The sequence below is a fragment of the Anguilla anguilla genome, chromosome 8 (genome assembly GCF_013347855.1).
Source record: "Anguilla anguilla isolate fAngAng1 chromosome 8, fAngAng1.pri, whole genome shotgun sequence".
Taxonomy (NCBI): domain Eukaryota; kingdom Metazoa; phylum Chordata; class Actinopteri; order Anguilliformes; family Anguillidae; genus Anguilla; species Anguilla anguilla.
This window is the reverse complement of record NC_049208.1, coordinates 10,374,301-10,393,355: the sequence shown is the minus strand read 5'-3', so window position 1 is coordinate 10,393,355 and position 19,055 is coordinate 10,374,301. Positions and strand designations below refer to the sequence as shown.

The window sequence follows — 19,055 nt, the reverse complement described above, 5'->3', positions numbered from 1 at the left end:
GGAACAGCCCGTGATCCTTACCCAGCAGTGGGCTAATTGAGAGGGTTTGGGGGGGACCCCCCTTGTGTCCCCCCCCCCTCTCCCTGCCTTTCCAACAGTCCCGGGAGTCTGTCTCGGCGATGCTGTGTTTCCATAGAGATGTCTCCAGTGCCTGGGTGGCCCCTGATTGGCCCCCACAGCAGCGTTGGACAGAACGCTTCTCCACCCCCCAGCACACACAGCCCCCCCCCCCCCCCCCCATCCTTTCACCCTGTTAAACTGCCTGTTTGTTTATCGTCTTTCTGGCAAAAACTTAATTCCTTCCCTACCAACACGAACACCATTTCACAGCTCAACTTTAAAACAATAAAGAATTAAAATGAAAATCAAACCTGCTTTACTTGGTGGTTTTCAGAACACACTGGGCCCAGCCGAGGACTTCATTCCTGTGTACAGTTGATCAATAAGGTTCAAAAAGAAAAAAATACTAAACTATCTTTTTTTAAAGAAAAATTGCAGTGAATACTAGTATATCAGAACTCTGTTGTATTACATGAATTATTGCTACACGGTTTTTTTCCCCTTTCACACCATGTAACGAACAGAAAGGCAAAAAATAAATAAAAAAAATTAATGACGGCGCGACCGGAAACCACGGCGACGGAGCCCAGTCCTCCACCAACCGGACCTGGGGGTCACACAAGGTCTAATGTGAACTGTGTATATTGTAATAAAGATGCTGAACTAAATCTCTAGAGCCCTGCTCATTTTCATTTGCATTCATGCAATCCCTGTTATACACAAACATTGAATAGCGTCAGTGTAGTACATCTAGATTTCATTTTCGCCGTGTAATCGGGGACTGGTTTAAAATCCAGGGCACCAGGCGTGAGGAGTCGGGTCAGTCATTCATTCATTGACATCGATCATTCAATTTCATGTCGAAAAGAAAACCGTTAGTACTACTGGCCTTGAGGGGTCCAGATTTGAGTGTCGAGGTAAGGGATCCTACTCCTGTCGTGGCGGGCTGCAATCTCTGCTGGTGTTCAGTGTTTTTCGGCTCTTAGTTTTTGTCTGGCGACACGCCTTCTTTCCGCGAAACCCGCAGACCTCCTGGACTGGAGTTTGAGACCACTAATTTAGGACGTAGAATAAATCAGTGGTGCCTATAGCCGCGTTTCCACCAAAATTACCCGGAACTTTCAGTCCCAGGAACTACGTTACCAGGAACTAAAAGGTTCCTTCAGCCAATGGTTGTCTGCGTTTCCACCGGGGTCTAAAGTCCCGCGAAGATTAGGCAAATTAGCCCACTGACGTATGAAAAAGCGACGTTGTCGTCGGTCCATCTGTCATATGATTTCTTCTGTAACCCCATACCACCGAAGTAGCCTACATTATTTTCTAATAACCGGGACAGCCCGGAGGGGTTTATTCCACTTATATACAACGGGTTACCAACAATGACTATATATGGTTACTTTTGTATTTATTGATTTTTATCGATTTAATCACATGGAATTGAAATATTCTTCTGCAGCCGTTTGGGCATATTTTGCCGCTGTCAAGCAAAACTGTCGTTGGTAGTTGAACTTGGACCGTTATGCAACAAATAGGATATAACAGACCAATAGTCAGATTGTAACTGTTTTATATATCCTCTCAAACACATTCATTATGTTTTTATGCGAACATTCGCTTTCATGTCTTGACATCCGAAGCGACAGAATGCATTCACATTTCCAATATAGGCTAACTGGCAACAACAGCAGAAAACATGCACACGTTGTAAACAATTTGCTGTTTGATTACTTTCTCATCGTCAATTCCATATAGGCTAATCGCAAAATGACAAGAATAGAACGAAAACTCGGACTTGCGTGAAAATTTAAATTAGTAGTGGTACAGCCACCGTTTGTTTTCCTTCGAAGTTACTGCTAGCCGAGCAGCGAAGTGTGCCCTCCAGATGCGAACCATGCACCATAAATTAGTCCATGGTCTTTTTGTGGAATTGAAGAATGGCAGAGTAAAATTACGGCAGTCTGAAAAAGCTAAAGGTACGATTACTAGAATTAACCTATTATTTTACCCTGACAAAAAGTGCGGAAGGTGATTTCCAGTTTGCTTTTACTGTATCACCAATGTGAATTACGCAGAACTACCGCATACCTCACATAACTGTATCAAACGTTTTGAGTCAATTACAACGGGCTAAGAAAATCCGGAAGAAAATATTCAGCAACCGAATTAATCCGTTTGAATGTTTTAGTACGTAATATGCTGTCCCAGCACGAATGCTTAGCATTTTATAAAACGAATACTAAAGCAAGAAAAGAACAGAAGAGCACACGTTATAATTCCAAGACGTTGGCAGGCTATAACCAAAAGTAGACTACTGCGCCGCATAACATACAAGTTTGATTTGAAGTTATTATGAAAATAAATTGGTTTGCCGCTGCATATTTTCAAACATGGCGGGTAATGGCGGAAAATAAATACCACACAAACTGCTGCGAGTACTCGACCAATCAGAAATGTTCAGCGCTGCAAGCTCCACCCAAATGGTTCCTGTACTTTCGGAAAGTACTACCCCCCGAGCAGGAACGTTTTGGGGGGTAAAACAAAGCCCCCAGAACTAAATTTAGACCCTAGTTCCTGCGGTGGAAACGCACTGAGTTCCTCAAAAGGTTCCTAGTTCCGGGGTATAGTTCCTGCGGTGGAAACGCGGCTTATTACTGTGAAATTTAAAAAAAGAGTCGTAATTAAGGACCTGTTGAAAATATCTAAGTGGCTTTGGGTTTGATGTTGCGTCATTTTCTTTCTTGGGTTTTTTTTTTTTTTGTCGTTTTTGCAGGCTCAACTCGTTGCTCTTTCCAAAATCCTGAAAATCCTGCTTGATCTGCAACGTGTCCTCACCCACATTCAAAGGGAAATGCCCTTGACATCTTGGGAAGTAATAAAAACAAACTGAACTCGAACGTAATGGATTTATTTGCATCGTAATTTGCTTAGGAAATGCGATCGTGCGCGGAGGCTCGAATTGTTTTTTCTGTACAGTCTGGAGAAAAAATCCGCTTTAATTTTACTGTGGATTCCGCCGCGGTTTTGATTTTCCTGTGCATTCCGGTGTTACTGATTTGTCTCCAGAACTCTCTCAGTCTCAGTTCTGCTGATAGCGTTTGGTAACAGTCTTTAGTTCTTGTAAATATGTCAAAAGGACACAACTGCTTTTAATAGCATTTCTTAGTTTGTTCTTGTTGTCCTGTTAGTAGCCTATATTTAATGCCATTTTCATTCTTTAGTGTAAAAGTTATGGACAGTGCATGTCCAGTTGGTTTTCAGTGCGTTTCAGCACTTGAGTGCCTAGACTATAGCGCAAGTCAGCAATTCACTCGTCTCTGTACGTCTTTTTCTTAAGTCTGCTGCTGGTTGAAAAGACACCGTAAAAAAAATTAAAAAAAAAAAACTATTCCAGGACAGCTTCAGATCTGATTTGTCCATATGCAATACATTTATTTTTACTTGGACCTAAACAATAACATTTAACGAACTTCGGAAATGATCTTCATTAGATTTCTATGCAGTCGGTGCTGGAGAGAAACCCATTAGTAGTTCTTATGGCAAGATATCGCCACCAGGAGGTGGCATTGGACTTCTGGAGTCCAATCGGAGGAATATTCCGACACCTTGGATCTTATACCAAATGGTACATGGCAAAACTTTGACTTTAAGATTCTCTCGATCTGTAAATTATCTGTTTTGTAACGATGCTTTTTTCTGCAACCCTCACCGATGTATGAGAGTGAAACCTCCATTAACTCCACCCCTCCCACACAGACCAACAAAAAAGGTAAGTGCTTCTTCTTGTTTTGCTGTAAGATACAACTGGCCAGTTGGTCTGATTCATTTAAATGAATCAGACCAAGTATTGGTGCTTAAACAGAGTTGTATCACTGAGGCTGTTTTTGTCTAATCCAGGCCTGAATTACTCTTTAAAACCACAGCCTCAGGTCTGTTTTGCCTGGGCTGTGTGAAATGACAGGGTAGCAGGCTTTAATCTAGTGTATGACAGAGTGGACAGGGTCGTAAATCTACAGGAAGAAGGTGATCTGTGATACCAGGTCATTGGGGAGGATTTTGAGAGGGGGTCCATAAAGCTGATGGCAAAGGAATAAAGTTGTTCTGAGACCTTTTGTGTGCCCTGATTAACCCTTTGAACTGCAGGTTTTTTTGAATGTTTCTTTTTGTTGTTGTTGTTGTTGTTCTAGAACTCCACTGCTTTCAACTGCAAGTACTGATTGTTACATCAGCATTGGAATGTTCAGTTAAGAACATTCTAATCAAATGTATGTGCTCTTACAGTTCAATGGGTGAAATGAACCCGTTGAACTGTAAGAGCACATACATTTGATTAGAATGTTCTTAACTGAACATTCCAATGCTGATGTAACAATCAGTACTTTATCAGGCCTTTATACAGGCAGGGATAAATGATTATCACCAGCAATGTGACCTAAAATTTGTTACCAGCTCGATGGGTGTACTGATCTCAGATGGTGAGAGAGGTGTTCAGGTGGTGACGAGTGGGCGTTGGAATGTTTCTTCCAGGTAGTCAGTCAGGCCGGCTTCTTCCTGAAACTGGGCTGAGGTCAACGCCTCTCCCCTGCCCTGTCTCAGGTGAGACGCCATCGATTTGCATCCCAAATGACCAGTTGTTCTCACCAGGGGGCCGATGGGGGGGGGGAGGACAGGGTCTGTACTGACAGGCCAGCAGCCTGGGAAAGAGCCTGGAGAAAAAAGGTTGGGTTAGACAGGGTCTATCCCCCCCACTCCCCCCCCCACCCCCAACCCACATACACACCCACACACCCCGGCCAGTCTCCCCTGTTCTCACCTCCCTCAAAAGCCTGGACCCAGTTGGGACCCAGGTGCGAATGGGGCCATCAAAAACAACCACGGCTACGCATCACAAAGGAGGACAGACTGCCCAAAACACACTCGCCGCTAACTGCATAGCCGAAACGGTCTGTCACAGGAACACAGAGGCCTAACGGCACCGTTAAAGACGGGCCCCGGAAAGCACACTGTACTCGCTGCAAACTCTGTAAGGCTGGGAGAAGGCTGCCATAGGTTTATGGTCAATCCAAGTTTTTCTGTGTATGTGAACAACCCATTGCTGCAACAGTATGTGTGTGTGTGTGTAAATAATATCATTACATTACATTATCAAATATGTGAGTATATATGCACACACACCAATATTTTACCATCTTTATTCAACATAGAATTGATTTTATGGTCCATTCTCTGTTCCTGCAAAGAGACCAGACAATCCCGCGAAGGAGGATTGTAATTTCAGCAGGCAAGAATGTCCTGTTTGTGCAATAGGAAACTGGCAAGCAGAGGCCTTCTCGTGTCTGTCCGATTGCCTTTGATAACGGAGGGGGGGCGAGGGAGGGGGTGAGGCAGACAATCTGCGATTCACAATCATGAAGTCATGCGTCTGCAGCAGTGCTGTACCCGCATCAACTCTGTACAATTCAAATATGTTTAATTATTATCAGTTGTCTAAATATATTGTGGACAAATGTTAGCTTTGCAGTTATACAGCCTATAAGATACAGGGCCTGTTTCCGTTAATGTGAAGTGGGTGCTGTGGATTCCCCCCCCCCCCACACACACACACTTACCACACTTACCACACACACATACACACACAAACTGTAAAGAGTTGAGATTCCCAGATGAAAAGCACCCTATGGCTACAAAACAGAGAGGTCCGTTCATACATTTCCTAAGGCTATTTCCACGCCTCGAGACAGTGCTTCAGATCTCAGCCTATCAGAGAGTCAATCGGGTTAGGTTTTGATATCGATCAGCCCGCTCTGCGTTTCGCTCGGAATTGTTTTGGGGATAATTGAGCGTCGGCCTGGCGGTGTCGTCTCGGTGGCGCCGCGCGCTCTTCTCCGGACTGCTGAGTTCACAAAACGCCCGTCCTGCACCACCGGGGCAACGTCCATTTGGCACAAACGCGCGAATAGGGGAGAACGAAGATTTTCTACATGCTGTTTTATAATACCGAGGAACCTGTTCACCGTTCGCCACACGTTCTAAAGCCAGGTGGCGAGTAATTTAGGATTAACCAGAAATGTCACAAAGTACACCCACACCCATGAAGAACGAAAGACACGTGGTTCAATATAAATCGAAAACGTGTCGGTATTAATAGTAAACATTGCAGTTTAAAATGTAGCATATTTTGTGTGAATCGAACCTGTGACCTTTCGGTTACATTCCCAGTTCCTTACCCACTGTGCTACACTGCCGCCCTAAAAGAGCACAGAAATCAGTTTGAGTACGAAGTGGCAGCCCTCAGATTTACGGACCTCCCCTCCCCTCCCCTCCCCTCCCCTCCCCTCCCCTCCCCTCCCCTCCCCTCCACAGGATACTGTTTCTGAGACAGCAGATTAAAGAGCTGGACCGGCTGAAGAACCAGAACTCCTTCATGGTGTGAGGGGGGGCGAGGCCGGGGGAGGCTGACTGCACACGGTCGGAACGTGCGGACCGCCGTTCCGTGCCCAGTCTTAACACTTTCGAGCCGCCGTCGGAGCAGGCTTTGGACCGTTGGGCCGGGGCGGACCAGGGCGAGGGCAGAGGGCGGAGGGCGAGGGCAGAAGGTGGTGACCGAGCCTCGCGTGAATTTCGGTGGGGAGAGAAAAAGAAAGGAAGGAAGGAAGGAAGGAGGAGGCCCTCTGAGTGTAGATTTCTTGTAGATGTATCCATGTTGTAAATACCTTTTTGTAGAGCGTCGGAGCCTGTGAGAGCCGCGCCTATCTGAGAGCTCCGACATCCAAACTAATCAGCGCCCGTACCGGTCGAGTACGTTAGCCCCCGTCCACTTTAACTCACCCAGACCTTAGCTTACGCCAGTGGACTGGTGCGCCGTGTGTGTGTGTGTGTGCGCGCATGCACACGTGCGTGTGTTTCTGTTTGTGTGTGTGTGTGTGCCTGTGCATGTGTGTGTTTGTGTGTGTTTGTTAGCTTGCGTGTGTGTGTGTGTGTGCGCACGCGTGCACACGTGCGTGTGTTTCTGTTTGTGTGTGTGTGTGTGCCTGTGCATGTGTGTGTTTGTGTGTGTTTGTTAGCTTGCGTGTGTGTGTGTGTGTGCGTGCGTGTGTTTCTGTTTGTGTGTGTGTGCCTGTGCACGTGTGTGTTTGTGTGTGTTTGTTAGCTTGCGTGTGTGTGTGTTTGTTAGCTTGCGTGTGTGTGTGTGTGTGTGTGTGTGTGTGTTTGTTAGCTTGCGCGTGTGTGTGTGTGTGTGTGTGTGTGTGTGCACGACTGCGTGTTTGTGTACGCTCGTGTGCTTGCGTTGGAGCAGCAGGGACATGGGCTGAGGTTTCAGGAACAGCCCGTGATCCTTACCCAGCAGTGGGCTAATTGAGAGGGTTTGGGGGGGGACCCCCCTTGTGTGCCCCCCCCCCTCTCCCTGCCTTTCCAACAGTCCCGGGAGTCTGTCTCGGCGATGCTGTGTTTCCATAGAGATGTCTCCAGTGCCTGGGTGGCCCCTGATTGGCCCCCACAGCAGCGTTGGACAGAACGCTTCTCCACCCCCCAGCACACACAGCCCCCCCCCCATCCTTTCACCCTGTTAAACTGCCTGTTTGTTTCTCGTCTTTCTGGCAAAAACTTAATTCCTTCCCTACCAACACGAACACCATTTCACAGCTCAACTTTAAAACAATAAAGAATTAAAATGAAAATCAAACCTGCTTTACTTGGTGGTTTTCAGAACACACTGGACCCAGCCGAGGACTTCATTCCTGTGTACAGTTGATCAATAAGGTTCAAAAAGAAAAAAATACTAAACTATCTTTTTTAAAGAAAAATTGCAGTGAATACTAGTATATCAGAACTCTGTTGTATTACATGAATTATTGCTACACGGTTTTTTTTCCCCTTTCACACCATGTAACGAACAGAAAGGCAAAAAATAAAATAAAAATAAAAATTAATGACGGCGCGACCGGAAACCACGGCGACGGAGCCCAGTCCTCCACCAACCGGACGTGGGGGTCACACAAGGTCTAATGTGAACTGTGTATATTGTAATAAAGATGCTGAACTAAATCTCTAGAGCCCTGCTCATTTTCATTTGCATTCATGCAATCCCTGTTATACACAAACATTGAATAGAGTCAGTGTAGTACATCTAGATTTCATTTTCGCCGTGTAATCGGGGACTGGTTTAAAATTCAGGGCACCAGGCGTGAGGAGTCGGGTCAGTCGGTGACATCGATCATTCAATTTCATGTCGAAAAGAAAACCGTTAGTACTACTGGACTTGAGGGGTCCAGATTTGAGTGTCTAGGTAAGGGATCCTACTCCTGTCGTGGCGGGCTGCAATCTCTGCTGGTGTTCAGTGTTTTTCGGCTCTTAGTTTGTGTCTGGCGACACGCCTTCTTTCCGCGAAACCCGCAGACCTCCTGGACTGGAGTTTGAGACCACTAATTTAGGACGTAGAATAAATCAGTGGTGCCTATACGTAGAATAAATCAGTGGTGCCTATTACTGTGAAATTTAAAAAAAGAGTCGTAATTAAGGACCTGTTGAAAATATCTAAGTGGCTTTGGGTTTGATGTTGCGTCATTTGCTTTCTTGGTTTTTTTTTTTTTTTGTCGTTTTTGCAGGCTCAACTCGTTGCTCTTTCCAAAATCCTGAAAATCCTGCTTGATCTGCAACGTGTCCTCATCCACATTCAAAGGGAAATGCCCTTGACATCTTGGGAAGTAATAAAAACAAACTGAACTCGAACGTAATGGATTTATTTGCATCGTAATTTGCTTAGGAAATGCGATCCTGCGCGGAGGCTCGAATTGTTTTTTCTGTACAGTCTGGAGAAAAAAAGCCGCTTTAATTTTACTGTGGATTCCGCCGCGGTTTTGATTTTCCTGTGCATTCCGGTGTTACTGATTTGTCTCCAGAACTCTCTCAGTCTGTTCTGCTGATAGCGTTTGGTAACAGTCTGTAGTTCTTGTAAATATGTCAAAAGGACACAACTTCTTTTAATAGCATTTCTTAGTTTGTTCTTGTTCTCCTGTTAGTAGCCTATATTTAATGCCATTTTCATTCTTTGGTGTAAAAGTTCTGGACAGTGCATGTCCAGTTGGTTTTCAGTGCGTTTCAGCACTTGAGTGCCTAGACTATAGCGCAAGTCAGCACTCGTCTCTGCACGTCTTTTTCTAAAGTCTGCTGCTGGTTGAAAAGACACCGTAAAAAAAAAAAAAAACTATTCCAGGATAGCTTCAGATCTGATTTGTCCATATGCATGCATTTATTTTTACTTTGAGCTAAACATTAACATTTAACGAACTTCGGAAATGATCTTCATTAGATTTCTATGTAGTCGGTGCTGGAGAGAAACCCATTAGTAGTTCTTATGGCAAGATATCGCCACCAGGAGGTGGCATTGGACTTCTGGAGTCCAATCGGAGGAATATTCCGACACCTTGGATCTTATACCAAATGATACATGGCAAAACTTTGACTTTAAGATTCTCTCGATCTGTAAATTATCTGTTTTGTAACGATGCTTTTTTCTGCAACCCTCACCGATGTATGAGAGTGAAACCTCCATTAACTCCACCCCTCCCACACAGACCAACAAAAAGGTAAGTGCTTCTACTTGTTTTGCTGTAAGATACAACTGGCCAGTTGTGATTACTTTTTAATTTAAATTAATCAGACCAAGTATTGGTGCTTAAACAGAGTTGTATCACTGAGGCTGTTTTTGTCTAATCCAGGCCTGAATTACTCATTAAAACCACAGCCTCACAGTCTGTTTTGCCTGGGCTGTGTAAAATGACAGGGTAGCAGGCTTTAATCAATTGTATGACAGAGTGGACAGGGTCGTAAATCTACAGGAAGAAGGTGATCTGTGATACCAGGTCATTGGGGAGGATTTTGAGAGGGGGTCCATAAAGCTGATGGCAAAGGAATAAAGTTGTTCTGAGACCTTTTGTGTGCCCTGATTAACCCTTTGAACTGCAGGTTTTTTTGAATGTTTCTTTTTTTGTTGTTGTTCTAGAACTCCACTGCTTTCAATTACAAGTATGATTGTTACATCAGCATTGGAATGTTCAGTTAAGAACATTCTAATCAAATGTATGTGCCCTTACAGTTCAACGGGTTCATTTCACCCAGTCATTTTTTTTTTTTAACCTATACAGTCCATGGCTTTTATACAGGCAGGGATAAATGATTATCACCTGCAATGTGACCTAAAATTTGTTACCAGCTCGATGGGTGTACTGATCTTGATGGTGAGAGAGGTGTTCAGGTGGTGATGAGTGGGCGTTGGAATGTTTCTTCCAGGTAGTCAGTCAGGCCGGCTTCTTCCTGAAACTGGGCCTGAGGTCAACGCCTCTCCCCTGCCCTGTCTCAGGTGAGACGCCATCGATTTGCATCCCAAATGACCAGTTGTTCTCACCAGGGGGCCGATGGGGGGGGGGGGGGGGGGGGGGGGGGACAGGGTCTGTACTGACAGGCCAGCAGCCTGGGAAAGAGCCTGGAGAAAAAAGGTTGGGTTAGGCAGGGCCTATCCCCCCCACCCCCCACCCACACACCCCCGGCCAGTCTCCCCTGTTCTCACCTCCCTCAAAAGCCTGGACCCAGTTGGGACCCAGGTGCGAATGGGGCCATCAAAAACAACCACGGCTACGCATCACAAAGGAGGAAAGACTGCCCAAAACACACTCTCCGCTAACTGCGTAGCCGAAACGGTCTGTCACAGGAACACAGAGGCCTAACGGCACCATTAAAGACGGGCCCCGGAAAGCACACTGTACTCGCTGCGAACTCTGTAAGGCTGGGAGAAGGCTGCCATAGGTTTATGGTCAATCCAAGTTTTTCTGTGTATGCGAACAACCCATTGCTGCAACAGTATGTGTGTGTGTGTGTGTGTATATATGTATGTATGCGTGTGCGTGTGTAAATAATATCATTACATTATCAAATATGTGAGTATATATGCACACACACCAATATTTTACCATCTTTATTCAACGTAGAATTGATTTTATGGTCCATTCTCTGTTCCTGCAAAGAGACCAGACAATCCCGCGAAGGAGGATTGTAATTTCAGCAGGCAAGAATGTCCTGTTTGTGCAATAGGAAACTGGCAAGCAGAGGCCTTCTCGTGTCTGTCCGATTGCCTTTGATAACGGAGAGGGGGCGAGGGAGGGGGTGAGGCAGACAATCTGCGATTCACAATCATGAAGTCATGCGTCTGCAGCAGTGCTGTACCCGCGTCAACTCTGTACAATTCAAATACGTCAAATTATTATCAGTTGTCTAAATATATTGTGGACACATGTTAGCTTTGCAGTTATACAGCCTATAAGAGACAGGGCCTGTTTTCCGTTAATGTGAAGTGGGTGCCGTGGATGCCCCCCCCCCCCCCCCAACACTTACCACACACACAAACACACACATACACACACAAACTGTAAAGAGTTGAGATTCCCAGATGAAAAGCACCCTATGGCTACAAAACAGAGAGGCCCGTTCATACATTTCCTAAGGCTATTTCCACGCCTCGAGACAGTGCTTCAGATCTCAGCCTATCAGAGAGTCAATCGGGTTAGGTTTTGATATCGATCAGCCCGCTCTGCGTTTCGCTCGGAATTGTTTTGGGGATAATTGAGCGTCGGCCTGGCGGTGTCGTCTCGGTGGCGCCGCGCGCTCTTCTCCGGACTGCTGAGTTCACAAAACGCCCGTCCTGCACCACCGGGGCAACGTCCATTTGGCACAAACGCGCGAATAGGGGAGAACGAAGATTTTCTACATGCTGTTTTATAATACCGAGGAACCTGTTCACCGTTCGCCACACGTTCTAAAGCCAGGTGGCGAGTAATTTAAGATTAACCAGAAATGTCACAAAGTACACCCACACCCATGAAGAACGAAAGACACGTGGTTCAATATAAATCGAAAACGTGTCGGTATTAATAGTAAACGTTGCAGTTTAAAATGTAGCATATTTTGTCCATTATAGATGATCACGTCTCTGAAAAAATAAATTACATCGCGAAATGTCAACAATTAGCCTACGCACACAATTACACAGGCCTGTCATTCTTCTAACACATTTGACTGGAACACATTTACAGGTTTCAATAAAAATAAGCAAAAAGCGCGACAAACAATAAAACAAACGCCAGCACAACAAACATGCTGTGGCCTATATGGTATTGTCTTCTTGTGACATTGATAAATAAAACTACTTTTGAACAACAGGAAACATTCGATATAAACAGTAGGTATCTGTTTATGTTACTATAATTTTGCTTTTTTCATCCCAATTTCCAAATCCCATTAATTGTTTTCCGCTATCGGATACATGCGCGCAGAACAAGAGCTTTCTTCATTAATTTCACGTTACGCCATTGGCATATACAGCAAATAATATCTTGTATTAGTGTATGCTGAGAAATATGCTTTTTTTTATCAGAGCAAGTAGGCGGAATTTATAATTGTTTGACCGTGTGATCAACCAATCCCAATTCGTATAGACTAGTGTATGTAAATTAGAGACAGCAGAGGCCAATGTGCTTTTGGAAGGCGTGGACTAGTTAGGCTCCGAAGTGTGTTCCGATATCTTGCCCCCTTGAATTCAGTTCAGAGTACTGCTGGCGCTCGAGGGGGTCGCGTGTGTGAATCTACGGGTTTATGGTTTTTGGATTATTCTATTTTTTATTTGGTTTAAAAAATAGATGCCAACGAGAAGTTGAACTGTATTGCTGGTGGATATAATTCTGTGGTATTCCTTCGTCAGTAAAGGAATGTGTTTTTCTTTCTGCTAGCTCCAAATTTCAGCGGCACATCTGACAAGTGTTACGGTGATGTAAAATGCAGAAGAACACCGATTCTAAACGTCCAGCCAATGCTTTTTGCATCCGCGTTGGAGCGTTCTGCCCGCACACTTAACAGTGTCCCAGTGCAGATCACCCATGCAACAGTGACTACGGATTTTGCGAAACCTAAGCGACGACCAAAGTGGATTTGAAAGATTTTTTTTTCGTAAATGGATCGCTATTCAAATTCCATTTCCATTTGGCTCCAACTGGAAATTTGCGCTATGGCTGTTCTTCTAACAAAAGGTAGCTAACAAGCTAAAGTATTATAGAATGCAACTGAGCTATGCTTCAGTAACAAATCTTTTATGGACCATTGTGTATGCATTTTGCTATAGGATATGTAATGCCAAAGAGCTAGCTCACGAGCGGGGAGGGAAAGGATGAACGGCTGCAACGTTGAATACGAGGAAAATTGGTTCACATTTTTCATTCTTACCATATGGATGTCCGTGATCTTTATATGGCGTTTGAACCTCACAAACACAAAAATAGCCTTGCTCATGTTGTCTCAATTTGACTAAAACAGCTAAAAGGCCTTATTTTGACCGTAGTAGAGAAATGAGTGTCCAACGCAAGACTGCATGCGTGCACGTCCAACTTGCACGTCAACGCATTTATCATTAAAATTTCATTTTTATCTGTGTCTAAATAGATTTGCTAATGCTCCAGAAGGTTTCGGTATTAAACATAGTTGCATACTGTTGTAAAAGTCGGCTTCCCCTGTCAGAATGTTTCGTTTCGGTCTTCAGCCCTTTGAGTTCACTCCGTCACCCACGTCTGTCTCGTGTATTTGTTTAATGCACAGAGAAGCATGGTTTATGGAGAAGAGGAAAAAAAAGACGTTTCGTGAGTTTCACGAGAGAAGGCACTTAGGCAAGGCTTTACATGTTTCTACGGATTTAGCTGAAGGTGCTGGCTTTGGTTAAATGGCATGTGTTGTTTGTTACGACAGCCAGGAGATTTATAGACCTTTTTTATCGTGTTTTTAAAATAATAATTCATATGAATCATATGCGCAAAGAGCTGCCGTTGTAGGCTACGCATTTTCAGCCACCATAAACCTCCCCTTTCACAAAAAGTCAGTGAGTGGATAGGCTATTTATTTCAGCCACGTGCAGGTTTTTGTTATCGTTTTAGTTTTCCACTTATGCCAAAATGTTGCCTATAACCTTGTAAGCGATTTCCATAAGTGGATGAGTACCTCTTGAGAGCACGCGTTTTTGACATCGTCTTTCAATGTTCTTCCTTAAAAACAATTCTGAAGCATTACTTCCTAAAAAGTAGGCTACCCTTCATGTTGGCCACAACTTGCGTGCGGATTTTTGTAACAATGTTGCTAAACCGACTTTGACGAAGTAAACTACTGAATAATTACAGCCTAGTCTAGTTCCTACTACTGAACTGTTCCTGCTTCAAAATTGATACTACTAAGCTACAAAAATTACACCGATCTTAGTTGTTTTCTTGGTTGGTAAGAGACGAGCATTTAGGTGGCATGTAACAAACTTGGATATATAGATTATGCTTATGTATCCACACGTAATCCTTATGCAATCCACATAACTATATTGACTTACAATTTTTTTGTTTCAACGAAATAAAATCATTCTGTGTCTTTTTTTTCAGGAGAAATAAGGTGTTACTGCGATGCCCCTCACTGCGTCGCTACCGGCTACATGTGCAAATCGGAGCTAAACGCCTGCTTCACGAAGGTGTTGGACCCGCAAAATACGAACTCTCCTCTAACTCACGGGTGTATCGACCCTTTCACGACCTCGAGTGCCGTGTGCAGTTCCAAGACCTCAGAAGATAAGAGCGGAGGTTCTTCCGCGCTGGAGTGCTGTCATGACGACATGTGTAATTACAAGGGCCTGTACGATCTGGTCCACGCCAGAGGAGACGCTTCGGGTAAGGAACTATCGCTCGATTGAAGTTGCTGTGTTATTCTTTTAATGGTTGATAGGAATTCAGATTTAAGCAGAATATGCTTTTTTTGTGAGGGATGCATTGAAAAAGACGCATTTTTACAGGTTTATATTTAAGCTTGTGGGTAACATCAAAGACCGATAGCGCTTGGGATATACGGTAATAACCCTACTCATTTTAGTAAGACGACCGGGTTTGTGAAACTTTGAGTGTCTCCGTTTCACAGGCCACATATGTGGATATTGCATTTTTACAGAATAAGTGCAGCTTGCAGTGGATGCTTATTTCTTTGTTGTACAATGCACGTTAGTCTTTCAAATCTTGAATTTAATATTTAATGAGTTCCAGCAGTAGGCTTAGTTAGACAGTATTGACAGTATTGCATGTCTATCTGAAGCACCTGGAAGCTGAGCAGGTGTTTATGGTGAGAGGTCATTCCCTACAGAGTACCTTTACCCTTTACAGGAGAAATTATTTGCTCACAGGCAAAAGCCATTCTTGCAAATATGGGCTCTTACTTTAAGTCAGTAAGATCAGGAATAAATATTTAGTTATGTAAGTGGAAGCTTAAAAAAAAAAAAAAAAAAAAAAAACTAAATATTTAGATGTATCATTGTAAACATGCAGCTGTTTGCGTGTTTGATTGTAAGTCAAAGTTAAGGACAAATTGTGATTGAATACAGGCCCTAAACAATAACAAATAACAAGCCATGATCCATTATAGCAGTTCATTACGCAGGTAACTCACCTCACCAGGTGTCATGGTTCCAAGGCTGTTACTGATTAGAATGTGATAACAAAAGCCAGCAAACCCAGAGGCTCTCCAGGACTAGGCTTACTGATCCTTGGTCTAGACCAGTGTTTCTTGAACTTGGGTTGGGACCCAAAATGGGTCGCGGGGGTGTATGGGGTGGGTCCCGGAATGAGTCTGTGGTCCATTAGGCTATGCTAGTTTGTGTATTTGACGGGTTCCTGAAAGGCACACATTTTCTAATTTAGGCACTAATATTCCTCATTCTGGTCCCACTATTGAAAGGTTTTTATAATTTGGGTCCCGCTATTAAACAGTTTAAGAAGCAGGGCTTTAGATTCTTTATCAGTGCACAGCATCATTTCTGAAAAGGCTTCTGTGAGTGCGTGTGCCTGTTGGTCCTCCAGTGTCCCTGAAAAGGATTCTGGGATTGAGTGCGTGTGCCTGTTGGTCCTCCAGTGTCCCTGAAAAGGATTCTGGGATTGAGTGCGCGTGCCTGACGGTCCCCCGGTGTCCCTGTGAAGGATTCTGGGATTGAGTGTGTGTGCCTGACGGTCCTCCAGTGTCCCTGAAAAGGATTGTGGGATTGAGTGCGTGTGCCTGACGTTCCCCCGGTGTCCCTGTAAAGGATTGTGGGATTGAGTGTGTGTGCCTGACGGTCCTCCAGTGTCCCTGAAAAGGATTCTGGGATTGAGTGTGTGTGCCTGTTGGTTCTCCAGTGTCCCTGAAAAGGATTCTGGGATTGAGTGCGTGTGCCTGACGTTCCTCTGGTGTCCCTGTAAAGGATTGTGGGATTGAGTGTGTGTGCCTGTTGGTCCTCCAGTGTCCCTGAGAAGGATTCTGGGATTGAGTGCGTGTGCCTGACGGTCCTCCGCTGTCCTCCACAGATCAGGCGGGCCGGTACCAACCCGAGGGGAGCCGGGGCCTGGTGACGCGGGTCCAGGAGCTGGCCTCCACCAAGGAGGTGTGGTTCCGCGCGGCGGTGATCGCGGTGCCCATCGCGGGCGGGCTGATCCTGGTGCTGCTGATCATGCTGGCCCTGCGCATGCTGCGCAGCGAGAACAGGCGCCTGCGCGACCAGCGGCAGCAGATGCTCTCGCGGCTGCACTACAGCTTCCACGGGCACCACGCGGAGAAGGGCCACCTGGCCAAGCTGGACCTGGAGTGCATGGTGCCCGTGACGGGCCACGAGAACTGCTGCCTGACCTGCGACAAGATGCGGCAGGCCGACCTGTCGCTGGTGCACTGGGGGATGTACCGGGGCCACGGGAAGCTGGAGTTCGTATGATGCCCACACCCCCCATCCCCACCCCCCGCACCCCCACCCATCTGGGACAGAACCAGGCGTTCTTTTCTCCCGTTGACATTAAAACACCACTTTCGGTCGATAACTTTCCCAGTTCGATTACTTTTTTTTCTTGTTTCTTCAGAAAAAAAAAAAACTTGTGTACTGCAATTCGTGTGTTTTTTTTTTTTTTTTTGGTTTTTTTGCCAAGCAGCACTTTACTTGAAACGAACGCCGAATCGAAGCGGAGCTGTTAAAAACGAACTGGAGAACGCGGGACGAGCCCCGCTCCGTTTTCGGGCCCCTGGCGCTGCGGGCCCCCGGCGGACCCGCTGAAGGATTCCAAAATTTTTCTCGTATTTGCACATTTGTATAAAGAAAATAGGTCGTTTCGCTTTAAACGGAAGCTCGGTAGAAGACATCCACGCTGACCAGGGTACAAACAGACTTTTGCTGAGGAGGGAAAAAGAAGATTCAGTGTTAACTCTAGGTGTACACACTCCTCTGTGTATGTTTCTCCATCCAGTTTATTGTAAAGATTTTAAAGTATATATAAATATATTTTTGTCGGATGACCTGTTTGGTGTTTTTCTCTGTGCTGGTGAGTGGAAATGATTTGTTAGCTTAATTTAATTACAAATTAAAATGCGATAAGATAATGTTCTATTAGATAATATAAGAATCTATTGCCTTTTAGGCTTACCTGTTGCCGAGTCATTTTGACAAGTACTACACACAGAACTTTCTAGTAATCTTGTCTCGAAAGTACTTAGAAACTTTTGTGGGTCCTGAGTGCCAAAAAACAAGAGACTCTGTGTACAGCTTCCAAGTACAAAGTACGATCTCTGCTTTTCAGGCAGTGAACGATATGTGGGAATCCAAAGGCTTCTATTAAACGTCCAAATCATTTACTTTTTATGTGTAAGGGGTTGTATAAGAGACTAAGAAACACAAGGCTGTTGTAAATTTCAGACGACACATTTCTCACGACTGCATCTTTATTTAGAAATATACGAGTGCATTTTAATTTTATTGGATCTGTGGTGCGTTAGATTGTGGGAGAAGGGGGCTGGAAGTTATTAAATGCAAAACGCAATTATTTTGAAATACAAAATCATCAAAATGGCCTTTTCAGTTGGATTTTCTTTTGTTTGTTGTGCGACCGGATTCAACAGATCAGATCTGAAGACTCGCGTTCGTGCTTCCCTATGACCTCATTAACCGCCCTTAAGGGAATATCGAAATCTGCGGAAAGGTGTGATGTCTTGTTTTACAGTTGCGCTACACGTCTGACTCATCTCCAGTGGTGAGATTTCGTGCTTCCAAGTTCCAGCAGTTTTTTTTGTGCAAGCTGCGTCTGGATTTGTCCTGGAAGCCATTGTGCTGTACAGGCCTATTTAATATTCACCTTGTTCATACTCTGAGTGAACCCAGCCCCATTCAGCACCACAGAATGTGTGCATTAAATGGCCTTTCACTGTTGAATGAGAAGAAAGCTCTGCACTTACCTGTGTGCAGACAGGTGCATTCATGTTTTGTCCACCCCATTTCCGGGGGGCATGATAGATTTGTTCCACAATGGATTTTGGGATTGGCCCATTTTGTCACGAGGCATTACCACATTATGTGTAACGGATGTGGTGCACGGTTTTAAAAAAAGTGGTTGCTGTATCTTCCCCCCCTTGTCCATTGTAGCAGTGTAGTGTAATGGTTCCTGGGCTGTGGGAACTGGGTTTGTAACTCACGTTGGGGGGTCCCTTGGCATTGACCAGCTATGGAATAAACTCCATCTCACTAACAGCATTGGAACTTCCGTAAAACAACAGTTTTTTTTTTGTTTGGGAAAGTTACAGAATGTTCCATGACTTTGGTTTTTTTTTTTTGGTGTCCTGGATATTGTATAATGTATGGACCGTGGTCCTGTACAGGCTTCTACGCCTTTTGCGAAACACACAAACGAAGCAGGGCGGGGCACCAACTCGAGCGATGACATCAGTCATCGGACTCGGGCCGAACGGACCGGGTCACGGTCTCCCAGGGACGGCGTGCCCTTCGATGCTTTTGCGGGTTTCTTCGGGGCATGGTGCGCGCCCATCGATACCAGGGGTATTCATTTTTTTTCCCGTCGATGTGTTTTCCTGGAACTTGTATCTTTCGGCAGCCAGGGACTTGAGTTAATGGACTCATGTTTCAGCATTAGCAG

The 19,055-nt window shown here is 44.9% G+C and overlaps 1 protein-coding gene across 5 annotated transcripts; it reads left to right on the top strand.

Annotated features, from left to right (window-relative positions):
- Window positions 1-2,885: 2,885 nt before the first annotated feature.
- Window positions 2,886-17,427, top strand: LOC118234515 (BMP and activin membrane-bound inhibitor homolog). 5 transcript variants are annotated; one of them, XM_035431102.1, is made up of 4 exons: window positions 2,886-3,826; window positions 4,585-4,653; window positions 14,517-14,798; window positions 16,455-17,427. In XM_035431102.1, the coding sequence occupies exons 1-4, from the start codon at window positions 3,769-3,771 to the stop codon at window positions 16,853-16,855; spliced, it is 810 nt and encodes a 269-aa protein (XP_035286993.1). In that variant the 5' UTR covers window positions 2,886-3,768; the 3' UTR covers window positions 16,856-17,427. The 5 variants fall into 5 exon arrangements, with proteins under 5 accessions (XP_035286993.1, XP_035286994.1, XP_035286992.1 ...); XM_035431103.1 differs by lacking the exons at window positions 2,886-3,826; window positions 4,585-4,653 and adding an exon at window positions 12,636-13,133; XM_035431101.1 differs by lacking the exons at window positions 2,886-3,826; window positions 4,585-4,653 and adding an exon at window positions 13,669-13,763.
- The last annotated feature ends 1,628 nt before the right edge of the window (window positions 17,428-19,055 follow it).

What these genes read in the sequence shown, in the direction of transcription:
- LOC118234515 (XM_035431102.1), top strand. Translation starts at nt 3,769, where the DNA reads ATGTATGAGAGTGAAACCTCCATTAACTCCACCCCTCCCACACAGACC. An exon ending in CACACAGACCAACAAAAAAG is followed by an intron (nt 3,827 to 4,584) that starts GTAAGTGCTTCT and finishes TGTTTCTTCCAG; the next exon opens with GTAGTCAGTCAGGCCGGCTT. An exon ending in CGCCAGAGGAGACGCTTCGG is followed by an intron (nt 14,799 to 16,454) that starts GTAAGGAACTAT and finishes TGTCCTCCACAG; the next exon opens with ATCAGGCGGGCCGGTACCAA.